The 26,937-nt window shown below is 42.4% G+C and overlaps 1 protein-coding gene across 1 annotated transcript; it reads right to left on the minus strand.

Annotated features, from left to right (window-relative positions):
• Positions 1–201: 201 nt before the first annotated feature.
• On the minus strand, positions 202–4,576 carry LOC127434389 (zinc finger protein 660-like). Its single transcript, XM_051687097.1, has 3 exons — positions 4,361–4,576; positions 3,818–4,286; positions 202–2,005 (listed from the first exon to the last, which is right to left on the minus strand). The coding sequence occupies exons 1-3, from the start codon at positions 4,508–4,510 to the stop codon at positions 924–926; spliced, it is 1,701 nt and encodes a 566-aa protein (XP_051543057.1). The 5' UTR covers positions 4,511–4,576; the 3' UTR covers positions 202–923.
• Between the last annotated feature and the right edge of the window lie 22,361 nt (positions 4,577–26,937).

Consider the following 26,937-nt stretch of genomic DNA (forward strand, 5'->3'; position numbering starts at 1 on the left):
TAGAGTAATCTGACAGAAAACAGTGGAGACTATGAATGAACATCAAGCGATAACCACAGTTATCAGCTGAAAAAAAGCATCATTTCATAATGATTACACACCAGGTCTAGAGGTGAATGAACATAAAAATTCCCTAGGACTTTCTGCAGAAATAAGTAAACTTGTATAACCATGGCTGAAACAAAGAAAGGAGAAAGGACAATGCTTCACATACATACTTTTATTCCTTTAATGGACGCAAAAATACATCCAGACCATATCCATCCTAAGAACTGCTTAATAACTAGAACTATTTTGTCAAATACAAGTTATCTCTGACATTTAAAAGGTTATTTCTCTTTCATGCACATTATGGATGAAAGATAATTACAATCACTTTAAAGAGAAAATAAGGCTTTGAGTTTGTTAATATACACATGCACTGAGAGACTTCTGAAAACATGACATTTCAGGTAAGGGAGCATGGTGAACAATGATGCTCACCTGCACCACTTTATACTTCATTAATACATGACTGGCATTAGACATGGCTAATTAATTGGCATTATTTTCATGCTGAATAGACAGAGGAACTAGCTCCGCCAGCTCAGTCTGGATTCTTCCAGGGTTCTTTTTTTTTCCTGCAGTAACATCTTTTAGAGTTTTTGTTCATCGCCACAGTCACCTTTGGCTTGCTCACTGGGGGCTTAAAGATGAAGACATTAAAGCATGACTCTCTTTACAGCTGGAGGCTTTAAGACATTACAGTATGATTTTCCATAAAGCTGCTTTGAAACAATGTGTGCATTGTGAACAACGCCATCCAAATAAAAATTATTTGACTTCTGATCAGTTTTTGGGGAGTGAACTTTAGGGCTGCATGATTATGACAAAACTTTGCCTTCAATAGTGTAATTGGGATTTAATGTTGATGCCTGAAAACACTACGATGATTTCAGGGCAGTTTGATCTCTAGCATGTGTCTTCTGATGAGTATATAAACTTGCTAAAAAACCAAATGCTTTCCCGCAGATGGAGCAGCTGTAAGGTTTCTCTCCTGTATGGACTCTCTGATGGGTTTTCAGGTTATCTGATCGGGTAAACGTCTTGTCACACTGAGTGCATTTGAAAGGTCTTTCTCCACTATGTGTTCTCTTGTGCTTTAGTAAGCGAACATTTTGATTGAAACTCTTCCCACAAACGCTACAGTGATACAGCTTTTCTACCGTGTGAACTCTCTGATGAACTATTAATTCAGATGGTACATAAAATCTTTTTCCACAGTAAGAGCAGAGGTAAAGTTTTTCTCCATAGTGTCTTTTTTCATGATATTTCATGTCAGATTCAAGATGGTAACGCTTGTCACAGTGTGAGCATTGAAAGGGTTTCTCCCCAGATTGTCGCCTTTCATGACGTTTCAGATCAGATTTCTGACGGAAACATCTATCACAATGTGAGCATTGATAGGGTTTCTCCCCAGAGTGTATTTTCTGATGTGTCTTTAGACAAAATAATTGTTTAAAGGTTTTCCCACATTCTTTGCACTGATACGGCCTCTCATTGGTGTGCAAACGGACATGTGAGTTCATATGACTCTTGTGGGTGAATCTCTTCTCACAGTGAGGACACTTGTATGGTTTCTCCCCCGTGTGTATTCTCTTATGAATATCAAGATTTCTTTTCATTCTGAAACACTTGTCACACTCACTGCAGCTGAAAGGCTTTTCGTCAGTGTGTGTCTTCATGTGAACTTTCAGATTAGAAGTAGTAAGGAAAACCTTCCCGCACTGCTCACAGGGACACTCCTTTTTTACTTTGTGCACTTCTGATTCATGACAGTTCCTCTCTTTTAAGGTGGAAAAGCTGCTCTCACATCTCTTACATTTGAAGACTTTCTGCTCTTTGTGTCTTCTCTCATGTCTCGCTAAACGTCCTTTCTCAGTGAATGTCCTCTCACAAATTTTGCAGGAAAGATGCTGTTTTGATGTAGAAGCCACTTCTCCATCAGATGAACCACTGTTTGTATCTGAAAGAAACATACAGTTGAAGTCAGAAGTTTACATACACCTTAGCCAAATACATTTATACTCAGTTTTTCCCAATTCCTGACATTTAATCACAGAAAACATTCCCTGTCTTTGGTCAGTTAGAATCACAACTTTATTTTAAGAATGTGAAATGTCAGAATAATAGTAGAGAAAATGATTTCAGATTTTATTTCTTACATCACATTCCCAGTGGGTCAGAAGTTTACATACACTTTGTTAGTATTTGGTAGCATTGCCTTTAAATTGTTTAACTTGGGTCAGATATTTTGAGTAGTCTTCTACGAGCTTCTCAAAATAAATAAATGAGTCAGGTTTGTAGGTCTCCTTGCTCGCACATGCTTTTTCAGTTCTGCCCACAAATTTTCTATCAGATTGAGGTCAGGACTTTGTGATGGCCACTCCAACACCTTGACTTTGTTGTCCTTAAACCATTTTGCCACAACTTTGGAGGTATACTTGGAGTCATTTTACATTTGGAAGACCCATTTGCGACCGAGCTTTAACTTCCTGGCTGATGTCTTGAGATTTTGCTTCAATATATCCACATAATTTCCCTTCTATTTTGTGAAGTGCACCAGTCCCTCCTGCAGCAAAGCACCCCCACAACATGATGCTGCCACCCCCACGCTTCAAGGTTGGGATGGTGTTCTTCGGCTTGCAAGCCTCACCCTTTTTCCTCCAATCATAACAATGGTCATTATGACCAAACAGTTCAATTTTTGTTTCATCAGACCAGAGAACATTTATCCAAAAAGTAAGATCTTTGTCCCCATGTGCACTTGCACACTGTAATCTGGCTTTTTTATGGCAGTTTCAGAGCAGTGGTTTCTTCCTTGCTGAGCAGCCTTTCAGGTTATGTCGATATAGAACTCGTTTTACTGTGGATATAGATACTTGTCTTCCTGTTTCCTCCAGCATCTTCACAAGGTCCTTTGCTGTTGTTCTGGGATTTATTTGCACTTCTCGTACCAAACTACATTCATCTTTAGGAGGCAGAATGCATCTCCTTCCTGAGCGGTATGATGGCTGCGTGTTCCCATGGTGTTTATATTTGCATACTGTTGTTTGTACAGATGTACGTGGTACATTCAGGCATTTGTAAATTGCTCCCAAGGATGAACCAGGCTTGTGGAGGTCCACAATTTTTTTCTGAGGTCTTGGCTGATTTCTTTTGATGTCAAGCAAAGAGGCACTGACTTTAAAGGTAGGCCTTAAAATACATCCACAGGTACATCTCCAATTCAGTGCACCTCCTAACAGAAGCTAATTGACTAATTGTCTAAAGGCTTGACATAATTTTCTGGAATTTTCCACCTGCTTAAAGGCACAGTTAACTTAGTGTATGTAAACTTCTGACCCACTGGAATTGTGATATAGTCAATTAAAAGTGAAACAATCTGTCTGTAAACAATTGTTGGAAAAATGACTTATGTCATGCACAAAGTAGATGTCCCAAACGACATGCCAAAACTATAGTTTGCTAATATGAAATCTATGGAGTGGTTAAAAAATGAGTTTTAATGACTTCAACCTAAGTGTATGTAAACTTCTGACTTTAACTGTAACAGTAAGTAATAGTAAAACAGTACTTATACAAAAAGCTTTTAAACTATTTGACCACAAAAAGTATTTGGACACTGAAAAATGTCTTAATGTTGCATTAGATACATAATATCAAACCAAGTTGCATCAGCACACATATGATGCTAGAGCTTCTTTCAGAACTTACACAGCATTTTTTCAAAGATCTTACGTGAGTAAAATATTATGAACGAAAAAAAAAAACATACCTGAAGGAATAAAATCATCATCATCATCCTCATAATCATTACTTTCATGTTGATCAGAGTGTTGTTCCTGTGCTGTGTTTTTGTCATCATCTTCATCAATATGTTGTTGGTGTGCTGTAGTTTTATCATCATCATCTTCATCAGTGTGTTGTTTCTCTTCTGTGTTTTCATCATCATCATCATCTTCGTCGTTGTCTTCATTATCATAATCAATGTGTTGTTCAAGTGCTGTGGTTTCTCGTCTCATCTCCATGAGGTTCCTGCAGTCCATCAGCTTCACTGAACACATCTTCAATGGTATCTTGAGCATCTGCTGTTCTCCATCAGCATTACAGACAGAAGCCAGAGACTCTGTGGAGGTTTGATCACCCTGATTACTGTCACACACACTCTCCTGAGCGTCAGTATAACAGAGTAAAGTGAGGCTGAGCTCTGAGTCTTGTGTGTCTCCGGATCTCTGATCTGAAAGCTGACAAACAACACAATCACACTGATTTATATATTGAACAGCTGTCTGACACAATGTGTTGAAACTGTACAAACCTCTCTTTCCCTCAGCTTTGCCTCCAGTAACGCCACCTCTTTCTTCAGCTGAGAGATTTCTGTCATCAAATCATCAATATCCAGCATGGACAGATCAGTTCCTACTGATTTACAGCACATCAGATCCACCTGCAAACTCATCTTCAACATCTCAACAATAAACAATGAGCTATAAACACACACCGGCTGAGTGATCAAACTGTGAGTTCTTCTTTCTTTCTTCCTTTAATGAGTTTACCGGCGGACTTAAGAGCTTCACAGCGCCTCCTGCTGTACTGGAGTAACATAACAATTAACACTAGATTCATGAGGAGGATTTCAAACACATACTACTGATTTACAGCAAATCAAAATCCCTTTATTGTCACTCAACCATATACACAAGTGCAACAGTGGGTGAAAGTCTTGGGTGCAGTTCCAAGCAACATAGCAGTAAGACAATTACAATAAACATCTGATTTACACATAACACAGTTTACACATCTTGTTACACAACACACTATACAATATACACCTAATAATGTACAATATACAGTATACACAAAATAAGAAGACTGTATACATTAAAAATAATATACAGTATACACAAAATAAGAAGACTGTATACAATAAAAAAATACTCTGTACCCTCCCCATCCCCTCCCCCTATGTAATCAGTGGAAATAAATATGAAGTGTTGTGTTGACATTCAGTTTCCAGTGTGTTATTAAGAGAAGTATAAAATGTGAGTCCAGTCTGAGGATAAAAAAGTGCAGTGCTGATATATGTATCGTGAGCGATCAAGAGTTTAAAAGTCTGATTGCTTGTGGGAAGAAGCTGTCATGAAGTTGGCTGGTGCGGGTCCTGATGCTGCGATACCGCCTGCCTGATGGTAGCAGTGAGAGCAGCCCATGGCTCAGGTGGCTGGAGTCTCTGATGAGCTTTTTTCACACACCACCTGGTATAGATGTCCTGTAGGGAGGGAAGCTCACCTCCGATGATGTGTCTGGCAGTTCGCACCACCCTTTGCAGGGCTTTGCGGCTGAGGGCGGTGCTGTTGCCGTACCAGGCGGAGATGCAGTCAGTCAGGATGCTCTCTACAGTGCTGGTGTAGAATCGTGTGAGGATGTGGTGGTTCATTCCAAACTTCCTCAGCCATCTCAAGAAGAAGAGGTGCTGGTGAGCCTTTTTCACAATGGCCTCAGTGTGGACGGACCATGTGAGTTCCTCAGTGATGTGGACACCGAGGAACTTGAAGCTGCCGACTCTCTCCACTGGTGCTCCATTGATGGTGATGGGGCTGTGTCTTTTCTCCTGAAGTCCACCACAAGCTCCTTAGTCTTACTGACGTTGAGGGAGAGGTTGTGCTCTGAGTGTGCACCTCCTCTCTGTAGGCTGTTTCATCATTGTCAGTGATCAGACCTACCACCGTCGTATCATCAGCAAACTTAATGATGGCATTGGAGATATGTGTTGCCACACAGTCATGTGTGTACAGGGAATACAGGAATGGGCTAAGAAAACAGCCCTGCGGGGATCCAGTGTTGAGGGTCAGTGATGAGGAGATGTTGCTGCCCGTTCTAACCACCTGGCGTCTGCTTGACAGGAAGTCCAGGATCCAGCTGCACAGCGAGCTGTTTAAGCCTAGAGCCCGGAGTTTCTCATCTAGCTTGGAGGGCACTATGGTGTTGAATGCTGCGCTGTAGTCTACAAACAGCATTCTCACATAAGTGTTCTTTTTTTCCAGGTGGGAGAGAGCAGTGTGTATTGTAGATGCAATGGCATCATCAGTGGAGCGGTTGTTGAGGTAAGCAAACTGCAATGAGTCTAGAGAGAGGCAGCACAGAGCAGATGTAATCTCTGATTAGTCTCTCAAAGCATTTGCTGATGATGGGGGTCAGAGCAACAGGACGCCAGTCATTTAAGCAAGTTATTTTTGATTGCTTTGGAACAGGCAGAATGGTGGAAGTTTTAAAGCATGTGGGGACTAGAGACAAAGAGAGGGAAAGGTTGAAAATGTCTGTAAAAACACCAGACAGCTGGTTCACGCACGCTCTGATGACACAGCCCGGAATGCCGTCTGGGCCCGTGGCTTTGCGGATATTCACCCGTCGGAAGGATCGGGTTACATCCACTACAGAGACGGAGAGTGAACTAATCTCTGTACCTTGAATGATGCCTGAATGATGGGTCCCAGTGATGTTGTGTATATAGAGAAGAGAAGTGGCCCAAACACTGAACCATGAGGTACCCCAGTAAGTAGCTGATATGGCTTGGACACCTCACCTCTCCAGGCTACCTTGAAGGACCTACCTGAGAGATATGAATTAAACCAGCTTGACTGCCTCAAGAAAATGTCCACCACCACCCTGGTCCATTTAGCCAGTTCGCAATGTCACGATCTGAAGCAGAAAAGGCAGGACCCAATGCAGAGGAAAAACAAAAGATTTTATTAATTCCAAAAATAAAAAAACAAAGTAAAAAACACAAACTACCTTGTAGGGGAAAAACAAACTCCAGGGCAGTAAGCACACAGATGGGCTGGGCTGGAGCAAAAGGAGCAAAACACAGAACCGACAGGACGAGAGAATGAGACGAACTGGCACAGGACAGCGCACACAAGGAGACTAAAATAGGGAGAGAAATCAACAGGTTAACAGGCAGGGCAGGTGAAACAAATGAACTGATAATGGGCAAACAAGGAGGCGGGGTATGACGCAGGACTGAGAGACACGAGCAATGCCATGCACTCTCACACTAGACAAAGTCTGAGCGTACATCGTGAAGCAAACACCATGCAATGCACACAACAGGCAACAAAGAGACAAGACACCTGTGCGAGAGTTTAGCCACAAATAAAACTGGCATCTAAGACAGAAGTGACCAGACCGGAATATAAGACAGAAGAAGCACAGAGCCCAGAGTTTCACATCAAGCTTGGAGGGCACTATGGTGTTGAATGCTGAGCTGTAGTCTACGAACAGCATTCTCAGATATGTGTTCCTTTTTTCCAGGTGGGAGAGAGCAGTGTGTAGTGTAGTTGTAATGGCATCATCAGTGGAGCAGTTGTTGCAGTAAGCAACCTACGGTGAGTCCAGTGAGGCAGGCAGCACAGAGCAGATGTAATCTCTGATTAGCCTCTCAAAGCATTTGCTGATGATGGGAGTCAGAGCAACAGGATGCCAGTCATTTAAGCAAGTGATTTTGGATTGCTTTGGTACAGGCACAATGGTGGATGTTTTAAAGCATGTGGGGACCACAGACAAGGAGAGTGAAAGGTTGAAAATGCCCGCAAAAACACCAGCCAGTTGGTTCGCACATGCTCTGATGAAGCGGCCTGGAATGCTGTCTGGAACAGCACATCAAATCCACCTGCAAACTCATCTTCAACATCTTAACCATAAACACTGAACTATAAACACACACTGGCTGAGTGTTCAAACTGTGAGCACTTCTTTTTTTAGTGAATTTACCGGCAGACAAAAGAGCTTCATAGCACCTCCTGCTGTACTGGAGTGACAACACAATCAACACTAGATTTATGAGAAGGATTTCAAACACATACTACTGATTTTCAGCACATCAAATCCACCTGCAAATTCATCTTCAACATCTGAACTATAAACACTGAACTATAAACACAACTATAAACACACATCGACGGAGTGTTCAAACTGTGAGTTCCCTTATGACTCAGTACACTTGACATTGCATCCTTGCTGACGCATATGGGGAGTGTCCTTCTAAACAACCTAGTTCAGAATCAGGATCAGTGTTATTATCAGAAATAATTGATAATTATTTCTTTAGTTATTAATTAATATTTAAATTAATTAATTGAATCTAACTCATTAAAACCTCATATGGGGCTCCAGTAAATGTAGCTACGTTTAGGAGCGGGTTTGGTTATTAGCAATAATTAATAATTATCAAAGATAATTATTAATTATTAAAATCAATAGAACATTGATGAGCATCAATGTTAGCTTTTTTAATCCTTTAAATCAACAATTATCAAAGATAACCACTAATCATTAACATTGATGAAACATTAATTCAAATTAACACTAGCTTATTGATCCTTCAAATTCAACAATCATCAAAGATAATTATCAATGATCAAAAATCAATAGAATATTAATAAGGATTAATATTGCCGGGGCAGCACCCTGAAATCAGGGACTAATAACCAGATAGTATAACAGTCTCAATATTAGATTGTTTTCTTAGGAAAATCGACATCTGAAGAATATCGATTTTCGGAAAAAAAACAATGAATGAAGGTTTGAATCCGAGCACTGACATCCCGTCAGCATGTGACACAGTTGTATGCAAAGCAAACCAAAACACTTCTCTTTGAAATATAACAAAGTTTATTTATGGAGCAATATCAATTAATAATTAATACAATGCAGTCAATAAACTTCCGACTTACAACTACAAACTAAACAGTAATATGATTAGATATGGAAATGAAAATAATCCTATAACACATGAGGGTGTGTGTGTGAGAGAGAGAGAGAGTGTGTGTGTGTAAGGAGGGACGTGCACAAAATGGCGGACGTGACTCTCGTGGAGAGTATGTCACACGAGACTTCCGGCCAGAGAATATGGCCGCGAATGTGGGCGGAGAGAAACCAGTCATTGGCGTCTACCAGTTTACCACGTGTATCCACTTGTACGATAGCTTCGTTTATCACGAAGCTATCTACTAGCCAAAAATGTGTGCGAGTATGTTTGTGAGGGGTTGCGTGTGTGTGTGTGTGTGTGTGTGGTTAGTACGAGAGAGAGAGAATAAAGTGACGGCCTCAAAGCCGATTTCGCGATCGTGGGAGAGAAAGCAGCTGTTAGTTTATCACTCAGAGATGCGGTGGACGGCTCGTAAACCATCCTGCAGTCTTTGATTCTTTAATGGATAAACTTAGTGTGCCGGTCTCACCCGCGATGGCGGAAATGCACAACAGTCTAATGTGGTTGGACTACAACACAGCAAAGCTCATTCGTGATAATTAATACCTTAAGTATTATTATTATACAGACTCGGCGGTCCGTAAACTGTACATGCAATAACCTTGATACACAAGAATAACACACTATAATATTCTATCTCTGCCCAGACGTAAACCTCTTACTTGAATCATATGAGGACGTAGAATGTGTGTTCATCCATCCTTTAACTCCGACTTGGTTCCTCGAGGCTCGGATGATGACGGGAGGCCGTTTCCTCGCTCTGTCGTCGGGCGTTATGGCTGCTGATTCTCGGCGGGCTGGCAGAGAAATCAGCGACGTCGACTTGATTGAAGATGGAAGAGAAATCTTTTATCTCTTCACTTCTGCAGGCAAACGGATGAAGATGCGGATTGCTCAGCGGTCTCCTTCGGATCTGTTAGAGTGTTCGGTGGAACACAGAGTAATCTCAACTCATCAAGCGAGATGGAGATTGTATGGCCACAGTTTCAAGTCAGACATTACTTCCTTGGCTACACCTGAGAGCAGCGATGAGCTGCGTCTATGCACAGTGAGCAAAGTTGCTGGAAGCAAATCCCGAAAGCATTTCAGAGGTATTTCTACTCCTGATGACATCATGGTTGAGGGGCGTTCTGTCGTGTGCCTCATCCAATAGGAGTTGAGAGTTTGATCCTTTAGTGAGCAAGGCTTCATGGGATTTGTAGTCTGTTTTGGACTCCCTTTGTTTGATTTTGGTGCAGTTTTTATCAGTAAGATTTATGACTTTGTATGTGGGCCTGAGTTAGGTTTTACGACTGTGTTAGGCCTGCCTTTGTCTTCTATCTGAATACATGAGGCCCAACATTCCCCCCTTTGGTCTGAAGAGTTGGTTGTTGTCCAGCATCTTTAGAGCAACTGAAGGGCCGAACAGTTCTTGTCAGTTCACAGTAACCTGTGGGTTACGCCATCCATGTATTCCTGATAGGAAAGAAAATGGTTGCACAGTCCATACAGTTCATTAGAGTTCACAGAGGCTTTATCGTCTGGACAGAGATTGAGGCACATCTGGGCATAGAACTTCTAGCTAAATCTAAAACTACATTCATCACACAAATATTTCAAGTTTTGGAAGGCACAGCATTAACCGTAACACAATCCTTTGTTGTTCTTTAGTCATAACACAAAATCAAAGTAGAACCTGACATTGGTTACTAGGAACAAAATGTTAGAGGAAAGGAGGGTTAAAGGTTAAAAGGCTTATCCTTGGAAATGATTGGGGTTAACCTGTGGGATGGGCTCAGACTGGTGTGTAAAACATGGCTGTACGAGGAGTGAGTCCAGTCTGGCCTGTAGGTGTTGAATGTACCTGTACATGGCATGTGCAATAATTGCCGTGATGATCCAACCACTAAGGAGGAGCCAGAGGGCAACCAAACTGATAGGTCGTATTAATGGGACATATGTAAACAGGGTCTATTAGCATCATCCCTTGAAAGGTAATGTTGATCCAGGCCCGTTTTGTGATAGACGACCTATCTTACATGTACCTTTTGACGCTTACGTTGCAGATCTCTGTCTATAACGGTTTTCCATGGGAGAGCTTTGCTCTAGCCACCTCTGCAAAGGTGTTGGAACCCATTAAACTTATTTCGGAACCAGTGTCGAATAGTGCGTGGGAGCTGAATGACCCATGTGTCAGGCGTTGCCCTTACGGAACAGATCGCTCAAAAAGGTCAGATAAGGAGGGTGCGGCATGTTAGGAGTGACTGTTTCGGGGAACAACTTGGACCCTGCTCCCCTTTTTCCGACCTACAAAGTAAACTTTGGCATTAACGGGAGAGGGTACATCATCTAGTCATACTGAAGGGGTTTCAGTGCCGTGTTCCTTTGAGGAGTTCAGCGGACCTGGTGAACAATGGAGCACATCAAGCTTTGTTACTAACTCAGTCAAGCATCTCCTTATATCCTCCATTTCCTTTCTCAAATCTTGATCTCTGAGGGGGTTTGAAACCTTTTCTACTCATCCACCTTCTTGTTTGGGTTTTCGTTCGAACCGCGCTTTTCCTTTCGGCCGGCGAACGTTTTGTTGTTTTGGCCTGCCGTGACCCTGGGGGTGTGTCTGGTTACCACCCCCCTGTTTCTGTTGCCTACCCTGCTGGCGGGGTGATCGGCGCCTCTGGGGTCCTGTTCTAGCATTCACCTTAACACGAGGCATTTCGTTGCCTTCAAGCGCTAGGTCCGCACATTCTGTGGCTTGGATCCCCAGGGCTCTGGCATCGCCTTTGTGCCCTCGGGCAGGGCGCATGCGTGTCTCCCATGCCAGTTGTGCGTACCTTCTGATTTCCTGCATGGTGGGGTTGCCCGTTCTGCAGTGCATCGTGACGTCATATCGCATGCACCCGTGGAGGTTGTGAAGGAAGAGAGACTTGAAAGCTTGTTCCTCCTCCAGACCTGGTGCATTACTTCCTTGGAAGTACATGGTTCTCAGGCATCTGTAATACTCATAAATACTCGTTTCTCTTCTGGGTGATGGCGAAAGCAGCTATGGTAGCGGAGGCTTCGTCGATATACAGCGAATACTCCTCGCGTAGGGCTTTACACAGAGCTGAGTAGCAGTTTCGTGTACCAGTCGGTAGCATCTCCGTAAACTGTACAAGCAATAATCTTGATACACAAGAATAACACACTATAATATTCTACCTCTGCCCAGACGTAAACCTCTTACTTGAATCGTATGAGGACGTAGAATGTGTTTTCATCCGTCCTTTAACTCCGACTCGGTTCCTCGAGGCTCGGGTGATGACGGGAGGCCGTTTCCTCACTCTGTCAGCAGGTGGTACGGCTGCTGATTCTCGGCGGGCTGGCGGAGAAATCAGTGACGTCGACTTGATTGAAGATGGAAGAGAAATCTTTTATCTCTTCACTTCTGCAGGCAAACGGATGAAGATGCGGATTGCTCAGTGGTCTCCTTCGGATCCGTTAGAGTGTTCGGTGGAACACAGAGTAATCTCAACTTGTCCAGCGAGATGGAGATTGTATGGCCACAGTTTCAAGTCGGACATTACTTCCTTGTGCCACGAGGCTACACCTGAGAGCAGCGATGAGCTGCGTCTACGCACGGCGAGCAAAGTTGCTGGAAGCAAATCCTGGAAGCATTTCAGAAGTATTTCTACTCCTGATTACATCATGGTTGAGGAGCATTCTGTCGTGTGCCTCATCCAATAGGAGTTGAGAGTTCGATCCTTTAGTGAGCAAGGCTTCATGAGATTTGTAGTCTGTTTTGGACTCCCTTTGTTTGATTTTGCCGCGGTTTTTATCAGTAAGATTTATGACTTTGTATGTGGGCCTGAGTTAGGTTTTACGACTGTGTTAGGCCTGCCTTTGTCTTCTATCTGAATACATGAAGCCCAACAATAGAAATACAAAATAGGACAAAATATATTGATACATACATATGTACAAATACAAATTGGTTATATACAGATACATGGGAATGTAATGCAGAAGAGGTAGAGTATGAGATAAATAGGTAGAGATAAATATAAATAGACTAAGCTGTGTATTGCACGTAATTATTGCTCAATGGGGCAGTTTTAACTGTTCATGAGATGGATAGCCTGAGGGAAAAAACTGTTCCTGTGCCTGATTGCTCTGGTGCTCAGTGCTCTGTAGTGCTGTCCAGAAGGCAACAGTTCAAAAAGGTAGTGGGCTGGGTGAGTTGGGTCCAGAGTGATTTTTCCAGCCCTTTTCCTCACTCTAGAAGTGTAAATTTCTTGAAGGGAGGGCAGGGGGCAACCAATAATCCACACAGCAGTCCAAACTGTCCTTTGTAGCCTTCTGATGTTTCGTAGCTGAACCAAACCAAACAATTATTGAAGTGCAGAGGACAGACTCAATGACAGCTGAGTAGAACTGTATCAGCAGCACCTGTGGCAAGTTGAACTTTCTCAGCAGGCGAAGGAAGTACGACCTCTGCTGGGCCTTTTTTTACAATGGAGTCAATGTGGGTCTCCCACTTCAGGTCCTGTGAGATGGTAGAACCCAGGAACCTGAATGACACCACTGCTGCCACAGTGCTGTTCAGGATGGTGAGGGGGGTCAATGTTGGGGTGTTCCTCCTTAAGTCCACTATCATCTCCACTGTTTTGAGCGTGTTCAGCTCCAGGTTGTTTTGAATGCACCAGTGAACCAGCCATTCAACCTCACTTCTGTATGCAGACTCATCATCATCTTGGATGAGGCCGATGACAGTAGTGTCATCTGCAAACTTCAGGAGCTTGACAGAGGGGTCCTTGGCGATGCAGTCATTTGAGAACAGGGAGAAGAGTAGTAGGGAGAGCACACATCCCTGGGGGGCACCAGTGCTGATCGTACAGGTGCTGGAAGGGAATTCCACCAGTCCCACCTGTAAACTCATCTTCATCATCTAAACTATATACACTGAACTATAAACACTGAACTATAATCACTGAACTATAAACACACACCAGCTGAGTGTTCAAACTGTGAGCCCTTCTTTCTCTAGTGAGTTTACTGGCAGACTAAAGAGCTTCACAGCGCCTCCTGCTGTACTGGAGTGACAACACAATCAACACTAGATTCATCAGGAGGATTTCAAACACATACTACTGATTTACAACACATCAAATCCACCTGCAAACTCATCTTCAACATCTGAACTATAAACACTGAACTATAAACACTGAACTAATTTATATACACAACATCTGAATGTTCAAACTGTGAGTTCTTCTTTCTTTCTTTAGTAAGTTTCCGGCGGACTAAAGAGCTTCATAGCACCTCCTGATGTATGGAGTGACAACACAATCAATAACAGATTCATCAGGAGGATTTCAAACACATACTACTGATTTACAACACATCAAATCCACCTGTAAACTCATCTTCAACATCTGAAGTATAAACACTGAGCTATAAACATCTGAACTTTAAAAATCTAAACTATACACTGAACTATAAACTCTGAACTATAAACACTGAACAATAAACACTGAACTATAAACATCTGAACTATAAACACTAGATTCATGAGTAGGATTTCAAACACATACTACTGATTTACAGCACATCAAATCCACCTGCAAACTCATCTTCAACATGACAACTATAAACACTGAACACATACCGGCTGAGTGTTCAAACTATGAGCTCTTCTTTCTTTCTTTAGTGAGTTTACCAGCAGATTAAAGAGCTTCATAGCCAGCCGTTCAACCTCACTTCTGTATGCAGGCTCATCATCATCTTGGATGAGGCCGATGACAATAGTGTCATCTGCAAAATTCAGGAGATTGACAGAGGGGTCCTTGGCGGTGCAGTCATTTGTGTACAGGGAGAAGAGTAGTGGGGAGAGCACACATACCTGGGGGGCACCAGTGCTGACCGTACAGGTGCTCGAAGGGAATTCCCCCAGTCTCACTAGCTGCTGTCTGTCCGTCAGAAAGCTGGTGATCCACTGACAGATAGTCGTGGGGACAAAGTGTTTATGTAATTTAGTCTGGAGAATAGCTGGGATGATGGTGTTGAAAGCAGAACTGATGTCCACAAAAAGGATCCTTGCATATGTCCCTGGTCTGTCCAGATGTTGCAGGATATGATGCAATCTCATGTTGACTGCATCATCCACAGACCTGTTTGCTCGATAAGCAAATTGAAGGGGATCTAGAAAGGGTCCAGTGATGTCCTTCAGGTGGGCCAACACAAGTCTCTCAAATGACTTCATGATCACAGAAGTCAGAGCAACGGGTCTGTAGTAATTAAGTGCTGTGATTTTGGGTTTCTTTGGGACAGGAATGATAGTGGAGTGTTTGAAGCAGCAGGGAACACTGCTCTAGTGATCTGTTGAAGATCTGTGTGAAGATGGGGGCCAGCTGGTCAGCACAGGATTTTAGACAAGTGGGTTAAACACCATCTGGTCCCTGTGCTTTCCTTGTCTTTTGTTTCCAGAAGCCACGGCACACCTCCTCTTCACAGATCTTAAGTGCAGATCGAGTAGCAGGAGGGAAGTGAAGGTCAGAAGCGGGTGTGGGGTGTGAGACTGGGCCTTTCAAATCTACAGTAAAACACATTCAAGTCATCAGCCAGTTGTTGGTTCCTTACTGTGTGGGGGGATGGTGTCTTGTAGTTAGTAATAATGTCTTTCAGGCCTCTCCACACTGATGCAGGGTCGTTAGCTGAAAACTTGTTTTTCAGCTTATCAGAATAGCTTCTTTTAGTTGAAACCCTTCTACAATAATGCCAATATTCTAATACTGGCTATGGTGTTTGAGCCCCATCCTTTTAGGTGCAAAGCTGACTGCAATAAAGGCAAGCAGGCAAACACCATTACTCAGAATTTTCTTCTTTCACGACAGCGATTCATCTCTCGTCTAGAAGCCCTCTACTACTTTGCCATCGACATACACGAGTCAGCGGACGTGATCTTCACAGCAATGAGAAGACTTTCTACTCCCCTGCAGTGTTTCGATGAACATTTACTCTGCCTTTACACTTCGCTGGTGAACTGGCCACTTCCTGATTACTTGCAGCGCTTCGGCAGGAGCTTTGTATCCTTATAAGCTATTGTGTTATTGTGCATATATATGTGTGTGTGTGTATGTGTGTGTGTGTGTGTGTGTGTGTATATATATATATATATATATATATATATATATATATATATATATATATATAAAACTAAAAGAGCCCCTTACATGTTTGTGTCTTTTTAAAGATGTCGTTCCGTAAGTGTTTTCTTATGCAAGGGACACATCCCACCGTCAGATCAGCATGTGAGCTGCATTCACTGTCTGCTCACATAGAGACAGACTGCCCTCACTGTGAGGGAATGAGTCTCAAGACGCTTCGCTCACGAATCGCCCTTGTACTATGGGACGATTCAGCCTCACGTTTGACTGGTTTGTGCAGTCCAGATGCCATCAAGCAACCGCGTTCCACAGATCTGCCCCGTTCTTCCCAGAAGTTCATAACGAACTGAAAAAATCCTGGCGCGCACCCTATTCATCTCACTCGCACAGCGATTCCACTCTTCTCAATAATGTGGACCACGGGGAAATCAAAAGTTATGCCCAACTCCTCGCCCTAAAAGAGGTGGTAGTGGCACATCACCGCCCAGCGAGTAGCAGGAACTCATGCCCAGTTCATCTTTCTAAGCCGTGTCGACTAACGTGTGCACTGGCTGGAAAAGCGTACTCAGCGGCAGGCCAAACCGGTTAAGCACTCCACGTGATGACAATGCTCCAAGCAAGGCTACAATCCAGAGACGTTCAAAGAGTTCTGCACCGCTACGGACTAAGCGCTGCAAGACACGAAAATAACTGCACAGGCCATTGGCAAGTCAACGAGCAACCTGGTGGTTTTGTATCATCACATCTGGCTGACCTTCACGGAAATGCGTGACATGAGAAAAGCCGCTCTATTTGATGCTCTGGTGTATCCAGCTGGCCTTTTTGGAGGTTCTGTGGATAAATTTGCTTAGCGCTATGTCACGACTCAGCAACACTCACAGGCTATGAGACATTTTATGCCAAAATGGAGCAGTACTTCATCACAACCGGCTCGCTCCCGCTCTGTCTCGGGCCAGCGTCCGGCTAAAAACCCCACACCAGCTGCCTCAGTGCTGCCGAATGACGCCACCAAGCTGCTGGTAAAACCAGCCCTGTTTAAATGGTGTTCTGTCTTCCACGGTTCCGTCCAAAGACAAGCAGGTGTTACGAGCTGAAATACACAATCTTCTTGCAAAGAACATGATAGAGGATGTTTCATATGAATTAGTAAGCCTGCTGTCCCGCTGTGTGAATGCATGGCATGTCCTCACGGGCATGTCAGAGCTGTTGTTTACAATGATAGAGCACAATTTGTGGTCCGACCACAGGGTATACCGGTGTTGCGCACACAGATTGCGACACACACAACGGGATTTACAGCTGTTATTTCCTCGTTCTGGAGAAGGACAACAGGCTTCGGCCCATTCTATTTCTGAGATGCTTGATTCGTGCGCTCGCTACGCGCCCATTCAAATTGTTAACTCAGAAACAGATCTTATCACACATCCATCCTCAGGGCTGATTTGTGTCAATAGATCTGAAGGACGCGTAATTCATATATCAATTATACCGTGTTACAGGTGGCTTTTTAGATTTGCGTTCGAGGGATCTGCGTATCAATTTAAAGTCCTTCATTTTAGTCTGTCTCTGGCTCCCCGCACGTTCACGAAATGCATAGATGCGGCGCTTTGAAAATTAATGATGTGTGTGTTTTGAATTATCTCAGCAATTGGTTATTACTAGCCAATCAGAGGCTCTACTGAGCAAACACAGAGACTTGCTGCTTTTCCATATGGAAAATCTGGTCTAATGTCAACTGGACGAAAAGCACACTTTTCCCCAGCCTGTAAATTTCCTTTTTAGGAGTTCATGCATGTGCACCTCATGAACATGCATGTACAGACCATTCTTTGGTGTCTGTTTCAGTTCAAACTGAAAAAACATTACCATTGAAGTAATTTCATTTTCACGCACATCGCGGTGACTCGGCACTGTCTGTCAGCTGTAGCACCATGGACAGCACCAGCCAATAGGGTGTTATGCTGGGTCAAGTTTTCAGAAGGAAAGTGCTGACCCCAAATGCATCCAACATGGTTTACGGCAGCATGTGTAATGGACGCCCGAATTTCGACACCTGGACAGGTGCAAAACGGCCGTGACATGTCAACCACCTAGAGCTACTGGATGTCTTTCTAGCTCTGAGAGCTAGTAAAGTATGCATTTCCCCCGGTGTGCCTCCTTCATTCAGTCATCAGCAAAGTCCGAGTGGACATGGAAAAAGTTCTGTTAATTGCACCGAAATGTCCCAATCAGTCCTGGTTTCTGGAGATGGTAGAAATACTGGACAAGCCTCCATGGGAAATACCGCTGAATAAAGATCTTCTCTCTCAAAAACAAGGCACGGTTTGGCATCCCCAGCCAGAGCTGCGAAGCCTACACATGTGGCCTTTGAACGGAGCACAGCGGATTAGTCAGAACTGGCTTGGTCAGTTATGAACACCATATTACAGGCTAGAGCACCATCCATGATAAGCCTTTATGCACTGAAATGGAATGTGTTCACTATTTGGTGCTTTCCACATGGCAAAGACCCAGTGAACTTCCACATACCTGAAATTCATACATTTCTTAAGAGTGATCGGATGCAGGGCTCACTCTGTCTATGCTCAAAGTTTATGTGGCAATTATATCTGTGTATCACACACCTGAAACAGGCACCTCTATAGGGGGCAGGGCACCTAAATCCCCCTCACCCGGCTACAGCCCTGACTTGGGACCTAACCTTGTCCTAAAAGTGCTCGCGGGGCCTTCCTTAGAGCCTCTGGACTATGTTGAATTGTGTGTGCTTTCTCTTAACACCACATCACTGCTGACTTTGGCCTCAGTAATATGGGTTGGCACAGGTGGTTCACCTTCAAGACATTTTCCCTCCTTCATATAATTCAGATGAGAAACAGTCCTTGCATATGTTATGCCCTTTGCGAGCGCTACATACATACATTGCGCTCATACGCTAGTTCAGACTGTCTGACCAACGCTTTGTGTGCTATGGAGGATGCACGAAAGGAACGTCCATCTCCAAACAAAGATTTTCTCACTGGATCATTGAAACGGTCACCCTGGCTAATGAGTCGCAGGGTGCAAATTGCCTAATTGGTGTTAAGGTACACTCAACTTTTTGGCTTACCGAGTATGTGAGACAATTCTGGAAGATTATTAGTGAAGCTATCTTTAGTGGTTGAAAGAATAGTTCTACCTGAACGATAGTGTGGTGTAGATTGAGTGACATTATCTGATCGCAACAAACAAGAGACAAGGTAATGATCTGAGATGTCATCTCTCTGTGGTAGAATTTCTGTAGTATCAACATCAACTCCATATGACAGAATTAAATCTAGCGTATGATTATGTTGGTCATGTCACATTTTGTCTGGCTCATGGTTGTTCATGAGCGGCGAGGATTTGAGATTGATGTGGTTCCTAATCAGATGTTTGAGATTGATGCAATAATCACAGAGGAGAAAATGAATGCACGCAGTCGAGACGCGAGATGTAGACAAGTGGAAAAAAGCAGAAAAAAATAAAAATACGGGAAACGAGGGAAACAGGTAATACACACAGATGAAACAGTAGATAAGTGGAAAAACATGAAGCACGTGGTAAAATGGCAAAGGTTAAAACGATGAACATATACGAATAAGCAATGCTAAGCAGGACTTTACTGAGGGCTAATTACGGTAAATGAGGATAACAAGACTAATTGACCCTTCGCTAAGCCGCCTTAAAGTGTTACTGACCAATCCTTTCTTAGCAACTGTTGTCGGCCACCATTTTCTCTGATAAGTGGTTGAATTTTGCTTACAGGAGAAATGTTGGCATTCATGCTGTTGTCTAATAATATATATATATATATATATGTATATATATATATATATATATATATATATATATATATATATATATAAATGAAAAAAGCACAATTCAACCTGTGGAGCTTTTTTGCAAAAAATACTCTAGTAGTGGGGTCCTACTGTGGTGAAATAACCATAAGCCTTTGCACTTGAGCAATGTAAGTATGCTTGGGCAATGATTTGGGGATTAGGGTTAGGGTTATCTCTTTTTAATGTTGTTTTGTTATAAACCGCTGTGTTTAGACTGAAGTCACCATTGTGTTGAAAACAGAATTTTCGTTTATATCTGTGCATGGTTAACAACGTTATTCTGCAGCAACAAGATGTCAGACAATTGTGAAATATCAAGCACGAAATTTGTAGCGAGAAGACAGTACGAACATGAAATGAAATTAATATAAATTTGTATAAAATGAGTGAAATCGCTCATTTCTTTCTTTTTGATGGGTAAAGCATAAAATGCTTCAGAAAATCCCTCATCAGTCCATAAGCGGTAAATTGTGAACTGCATCTTATATTTTCTAGTGTTTTCTCACTGAACAACATCCACTTAAAGACGGCATGCTCCCGCAACAGTAATGATTACAGCGCCTTTTATCTGCTATAAAATGCCTTGTAAAAATTAAATAAGGTTATACTAATACTGTGCAAATTGACAAGCTGGTAAAAAGCCTGTGAATCAGTGCTGTCCAGCCAGTGAGTCCTTTTACAATCGTTGTTTCTCAAATTCCGCAAGTGCAAAGTCCGGAACAAATTACTGACATGACCAATTTGCACAGGATTGAAATCACGGAGAAGCTCTGGTAATTATTTCATTACCCCACATCACCATATAAAACTAAACCCGTCCGAACAGGGCTTATGATAGTATATGAAGTCTACGGCCACATACACACTACAAAGTTTCGAGAGTGACAACCTCATTTAAATGCAGGAGTGAATCCCTTACATTTTAATTCCATGTGTGTACGGCATACAGGAGTGATAACCTTAGCAACGCAGTGTCTTGCACCTTTGAAGAAGAAACATGAATGCCAAAAGTTTAACCCGTTTTGTGTTCGCTGTTATTGAGCAAACAGATTATCCACCAGAGATGTTTTATCGTCCGGCAATGTTTAGCCATTGACAGAATTGCTGTACTTTGTTTATGCGTGTCTAAGTGGTTGTTATAAAACAGCACACGCTCTCTCTGGACTCCTACGGGGTTACCCCCAGACCGCAGGGCTGATGAGATAAACTTCAGTTAAGAGAGATGGTCTGGAATAAATGAATGAATGAAGACACGTACATTATCCCTGTTTGTGTGATTTGCACCAGGAGAAGATGGACACATCTCTCACACGCTATTGTTCATGTCATTAACAACTAGTTGTTCAGTTCAGTTCCGTACACACTCCGTGGAATTTATGAAAATGCTGTTGTCACTACCTGAATTTTTCAGGATTTAATTTGGTTGTTGAATGCAGCTGTCACTCCTGTAAATTAACAAACTGTGGTGTGTACAGAAAAGGATTAAGCACTCAAAGGTGAACTGACAACCATATTTATTTGCAGTGTGTATGTGGCCATAGGGTGACCAGACGTCCCCATTTTCCGGGGACAGTCCCGGTTTTTGGTTGTCTGTCCCCGACTGGAGCTGTCCCCGAAAATGTCCCGTTTTTGACTGCGCGTTCAAAACAGCCTGCAAAGTGAAATAATCCATGGCAAGATTGATCGCGCCAGTTTTGCCAGAGCCTGTCTGAAGGGTGAGCCTACAAGGTTAGCATAGATTAGCATAATGCGGCGGTTCCAAAAATGTTCTATGTGTGGTGAACTTGCTGGTAAACAAGTAACTGAAAAGGAGCACCATAGTAATGCACATAGTAGTGAGTTGATCAAAATAAAAAGAAATGAGTAAAAACAGGTCCACATGAGATAAAATATGAAATAACTGCTAGAAACTGTTAGGTGAAATAGTAGGCTGTATTTCTAATATATTAATATAAAAAAATATATAAAAAGAAAATATGAGGTATCTAAGAGGAGCAATATCCTTCAGAAATTAATTTAAGGCCCTGAAATAGTAATAGTGAAAGTGGTTCATATAATTAGGATTCCTCCGGTAGGAGGAAACCTATTGTTATTGGTGGTTTTATTATTATTAGGATTCCTCCGTTAGGAGGAAACCTATTGATATTGGCAGTTTTATTATTATTAGGATTCCTCCAGTAGGAGGAAACCTATTGTTATTGGTGGTTTTATATAATTTTATTATTAGGATTCCTCTGGTAGGAGGAAACAGTCATGGTTACTTGTGAAACCTCCGTTCCCTGATAGAGGGAACGAGACGTTGTGTCGATGTAGTGACACTAGGGGTCACTCTTGGGAGCCCGAGACACCTCTGGTCTTTGATAAAAGGCCAATGAAAATTGGTGAGTGGTATTTGCATGCCACTCCCCCGGACATATGGGTATAAAAGGAGCTGGTATGCAACCACTCATTCAGGTTTTATGCTGAGGAGCCGAGACAAGGTCTGGCCATTTCAGCGGGTAGTTCAGCGTTGTGGCAGGAGGGACACAACGTCTCGTTCCCTCCATCAGGGAACGGAGGTTACACAAGTAACCATGACGTTCCCTATCTGTCACTCACTCGACGTTGTGTCGATGTAGTGACACTAGGGGTCCCTATATGAAATGCCACAACTGGCTGAACTGTGTTACGTGAACTGGCGGTGTGGCGGGCAGACCACTGTGTGCCTCGTAGCCAGCACACCAGGTCGACACCTCCCCCAACATAGTTATGAGTGTGGAACGGCCCTTTGGGGACAAGTCGACTACCCAAAAGATAGAGACAGGCTAACCCAGTCGTGGCCTCTTTTCTCTTCTTTTTTTCCACTCCCTGAAAAAGAAGGGGGATTATCTGACTGGGCCACCAGGTCTAGTCGGGGGGTGTCCCTCCCAAGGGGAAGACAAAGCGGAGACCACACCTCGCCCAAAGAGAGAGGGGGTTATTTAAGTGGAAAAATACATCACATTTCCGACCATGTGGAGAGTCTTCAAGGTAGATCCTACCCAATGGGGGAGGAGTTACTACAAACTTGGAGACTGGGGCAGAGGGGCTCTGCCCAAGGAAGACGCAGTTTGCCAACAGGGAAACGAATTAGCGGAAGATATACATCGCATGGGGTTAGCCTTACAGGGAACCGCCATATGCGGAGCACCTACCCCAGAACAGGATTCTTAGTTAGCACGTGTACTGGGCCGGCAGCGAGTCTCTCTAAACACTCGACTCCCACAGGGCTCGGAGGAAGTCAACCAGGGAACAAAGTTTGTGAACACTACTGAGAATTAATGGCGCATGTCTTCAGCTCAAAAGGAGGTGGAAGGCGCTATGTGCAAGCGATACACCCGGCCGGCTATCCCGGGCTTATCCGCTTGTATTGCGTGCCACTACCTGGGATGAAACCAGTTCCACCCGGAGGTTGTAGAACCTTGCAAAAGTGTTGGGTGTTGCCCAGCCTGCTGCTCTGCAAATGTCTGTTAGAGAGGCACCCCTGGCTAGGGCCCAGGAGGCCGCTACACCGCTGGTAGAATGGGCTCATAGCCCTACCAGGGGCGGCACGTCCTGGGCGTGATATGCCATAGTTATGGTGTCAATGAGTCAGTGGGCGATCCTCTGCTTGGAGACAGCACTTCCTTTCCGCTGTGCACCAAAACAGACAAAGAGCTGCTCAGAGATCCTAAAGCTCTGCGTGCAATCCAAATAGATGCGTAAAGTGCGCACCGGACACAGCAACGACAGGGCTGGGTCTGCCTCCTCCTGGGGCAGCGCTTGCAGGTTCACCACCTGGTCCCTAAAAGGGGTCGTGGGAACCTTGGTCACATAGCCTGGTCTCAGAATTGTTGAAAATTGTTTGCAAACACGTGTAGACCATGTTAAATGCATGAATGATATGTTTATATTTATCGTACTTTGATGTTGTTTATGTAATGGCTCGTGCTGTTCACTGCTTGTGTAATGTTGTGGGCATATTGCACATATCTAATGTTTTATCATGTTCACTTTGATCAAATGCTATTGTGAGAGGTATATATTCTAATGCTAATATTAGGAATGGGTTGCAGTTGAAAGTAGCATGATATGTAATTCATCAGGAATAAACTCTAATGCAAAGGCAAAATACACATTTTACAAAATTGAGTTAATGACTGAAATCGGGTCTCTTGGATTATGATCTGTCTTGTGTCAGATGGGTTTGGATCAACTTTGCTCATATTCCAACAAACAGAGTTTAACAATTGGCTGGGCAATTAAAATAAAGTTTTTGTTTTTGTTTCTGTGTTGGCATAGTTACTATGTTAGACTTTTGTAATGCAGTATAGTCACACCGTTTCCTTCCATCACCATTAGATGCTCAAATGTGTTACTAGAGTATATAGGGAATATAGAGAAATAGCCACATGATGTCAAAAAACATGTATCTTTGCTCTGTGGGAGACAAGAGATAAGTTCCATAATACCATTATTCTTAAAATTAGATTTTATTTAATTTTATCTATTGATCTATGCTTTTTATATGCATTTGTTTATAGATAATAAAAGATTTATATATATATATATATATATATATATATATATATATATATATATATATATATATATATATATATATCAATATAATGAATAACAATATAAATATTTTAACAAATAAAAGCAACATAACCATAACAGCTACTAAATAGCATTCATAACATTCAATTACATTGCATTTGTGGTAAACAAAAGCCCACAATGCACACATTTCATAGATTATAAACCAATTAGGAAAAAATACACAATTTACAATACATAGCAATTGAAATATAACCATAACTAACATTTGCTTATTTTATTTCACAGTTCTCAATAATGCTTCAGTGTGTGGTACTCAAAACATGGGCATACACAAAAGGGAGTGTTGCACAGCTCTCATGTACTCGGTGAGTACCTTACTACTTTACTACTCTGCTTTCTCTTTGGTCATTTTTCAGGTGATCATGGTCATTCTCATCCTACCACAGGCCCTGTAACATGGCTGGGAGAATGTGGGACTGGTATACCAGTATCCTTCCTCACATAAGGTGGTGGTAAGATCAGTACATCAGACATAGAGATCCCAAGCCCCTCATAATGGTGAATGTCTGTGGTGGATCTGATATAAATAATCATGTCTTGCAAATACTCAGTGTTCATGTCACACACACAAAAAAATAATGTGAAATCAGTTTCTTTTTGCAGTTGTAAACTGCTGAAATGCCAGCCTGCCCTTCCACTTTGGAGAGGAACAAAAACATGCTGAAAGGAGTGTTATTCACTTGTAAGTTGTAAATGTCCTGAGTCTGCACGATGTGAAGTACTATGTTACTTGGCTCTGCTTCATCAAGAGGCATAATAAATGACATATTAAATAATGATGAAAGGTTAGTTTTATTACAGTTATGGTTAAAAAAAGACACAAATTTCATACACCATAGTAATTTTAAGAACTACTTAAAATTTAATAAAAAAATAAAAATAAAAATAAAAAACAATATACATATAATAATATTTACTAAGCAGTATGAAATAACATTACATATTAACTATAAAGAACATTTAAACAACCTTTTATAGGTTCAAAGCATGGAGTAACACACAAGGGAGTGTTGCACGGCACACATATGTATTTTTTTAAAGTGCCTCTTCTTTGTCTTCCATGTGCTGGAGATGGACCTTGCAGTGCCACCTGGTCCTGCTACCCTGGGAAGTGGTTTGAGGAACTTCAGAGGGGAAATGCCTGGCTGTCTGAGGCAGGACGGCCCCTGAACTGTGCTCCTCAAGCAGCCCTCTCATCAGGCTGATCCTCAATTGCAGGGAATCAGTGGAGTGCCCAATCAATAGTAAGGGGCCAGTAAGGACATGACGACGGACCCAGAGATCCCAAGTCCCTCGTAGTGCTGTATGTCAGTGGTGGATCCAGTGTAACCAGTGAGTACATCACACAAAACTACAATATAAGTAGTACATTACTCAGAACCCACTTTGCCAGCTTTCCTTTCACTCCAGGTGGTGTTTTCTTCAGCTGTTCTGCGGAATAGTGGTTTGTTTCCTGATCTCCTCAGCATTAGACCTCTGTGGGAGATGCAGGTGGGGTCTGACTTTGAGGTCCAGGAGAGGTAAAATTGCAGCAGGAAGAGCTTACCTCCACCTTCTTTGGTGTGGTGTGTGCAGGCGATGAAGCAGTAGCTGAGACATCTTCAGGATGAAAAGAAATCTGTGACCAGCGCCAATGTGAATCTGAGGTAAAAGTGACATGCTGTGACACTTGTCAATGGGGAAAGGGAAGACGACGAAACATAAAAAAAAAAGAAAACAAAAACTATGAAGCATTACTGATGTCTTATGAAGCATTACCTTTATTTCAGATTCTTAGTTTTTATACAAAACATCTTATTTACATTAAAAAATTGTTATTAGATTCTCAAATATGTCAAATGTGTGTTTATATAACTTATAATGATCGTATTATTATCGATATAAATGTAATTATTGATAGGCTGTGACCATGGCCATGTTTGTTTACATTGCAATGTAGACTTCAGTGTCCAGAGCATGTCAACATAATATTTGTTTCATGTGAATAAAACATTACGTTTGAAAGGTGATCATTTTTCTCAGTTATTTTTTCTGCTGTCATATGATTTGCGCTGTAAACTTGTATTCTAATACCTCTGTGTTTATTTGAATGCCCGTTACATACATTTATTTTATCATGTGTTTGAAAAGACTGAGCAGCTATTTTAGACAAATGACAAGCACTTAGCCAGTCTCTCTCTCCATAGCAGTGTTGGGCCTCATGTATTCAGATAGAAGACAAAGGCAGGCCTAACACAGTCGTAAAAACCTAACTCAAGCCCCCACATTCCAAGTCGTAAATTATACTGATAAAAATCGTGCCAAAATCAAACAAAGGGAGTCCAAAAAAGACTACAAATCCCATGAAGCCTTGCTCACTAAAGGATCGAACTCTCAACTCCTATTGGATGAGGCACACAACAGAACGTCCCTCAAACCATGACATCATCAGGAGTAGAAATACCTCTGAAATGCTTCCGGGATTTGCTTCCAGCAACTTTGCTTGCAATGTGTAGACGCAGCTCATCGCTGCTCTCAGGTGCAG

This window comes from Myxocyprinus asiaticus, chromosome 4 (genome assembly GCF_019703515.2).
Source record: "Myxocyprinus asiaticus isolate MX2 ecotype Aquarium Trade chromosome 4, UBuf_Myxa_2, whole genome shotgun sequence".
Lineage (NCBI taxonomy): Eukaryota > Metazoa > Chordata > Actinopteri > Cypriniformes > Catostomidae > Myxocyprinus > Myxocyprinus asiaticus.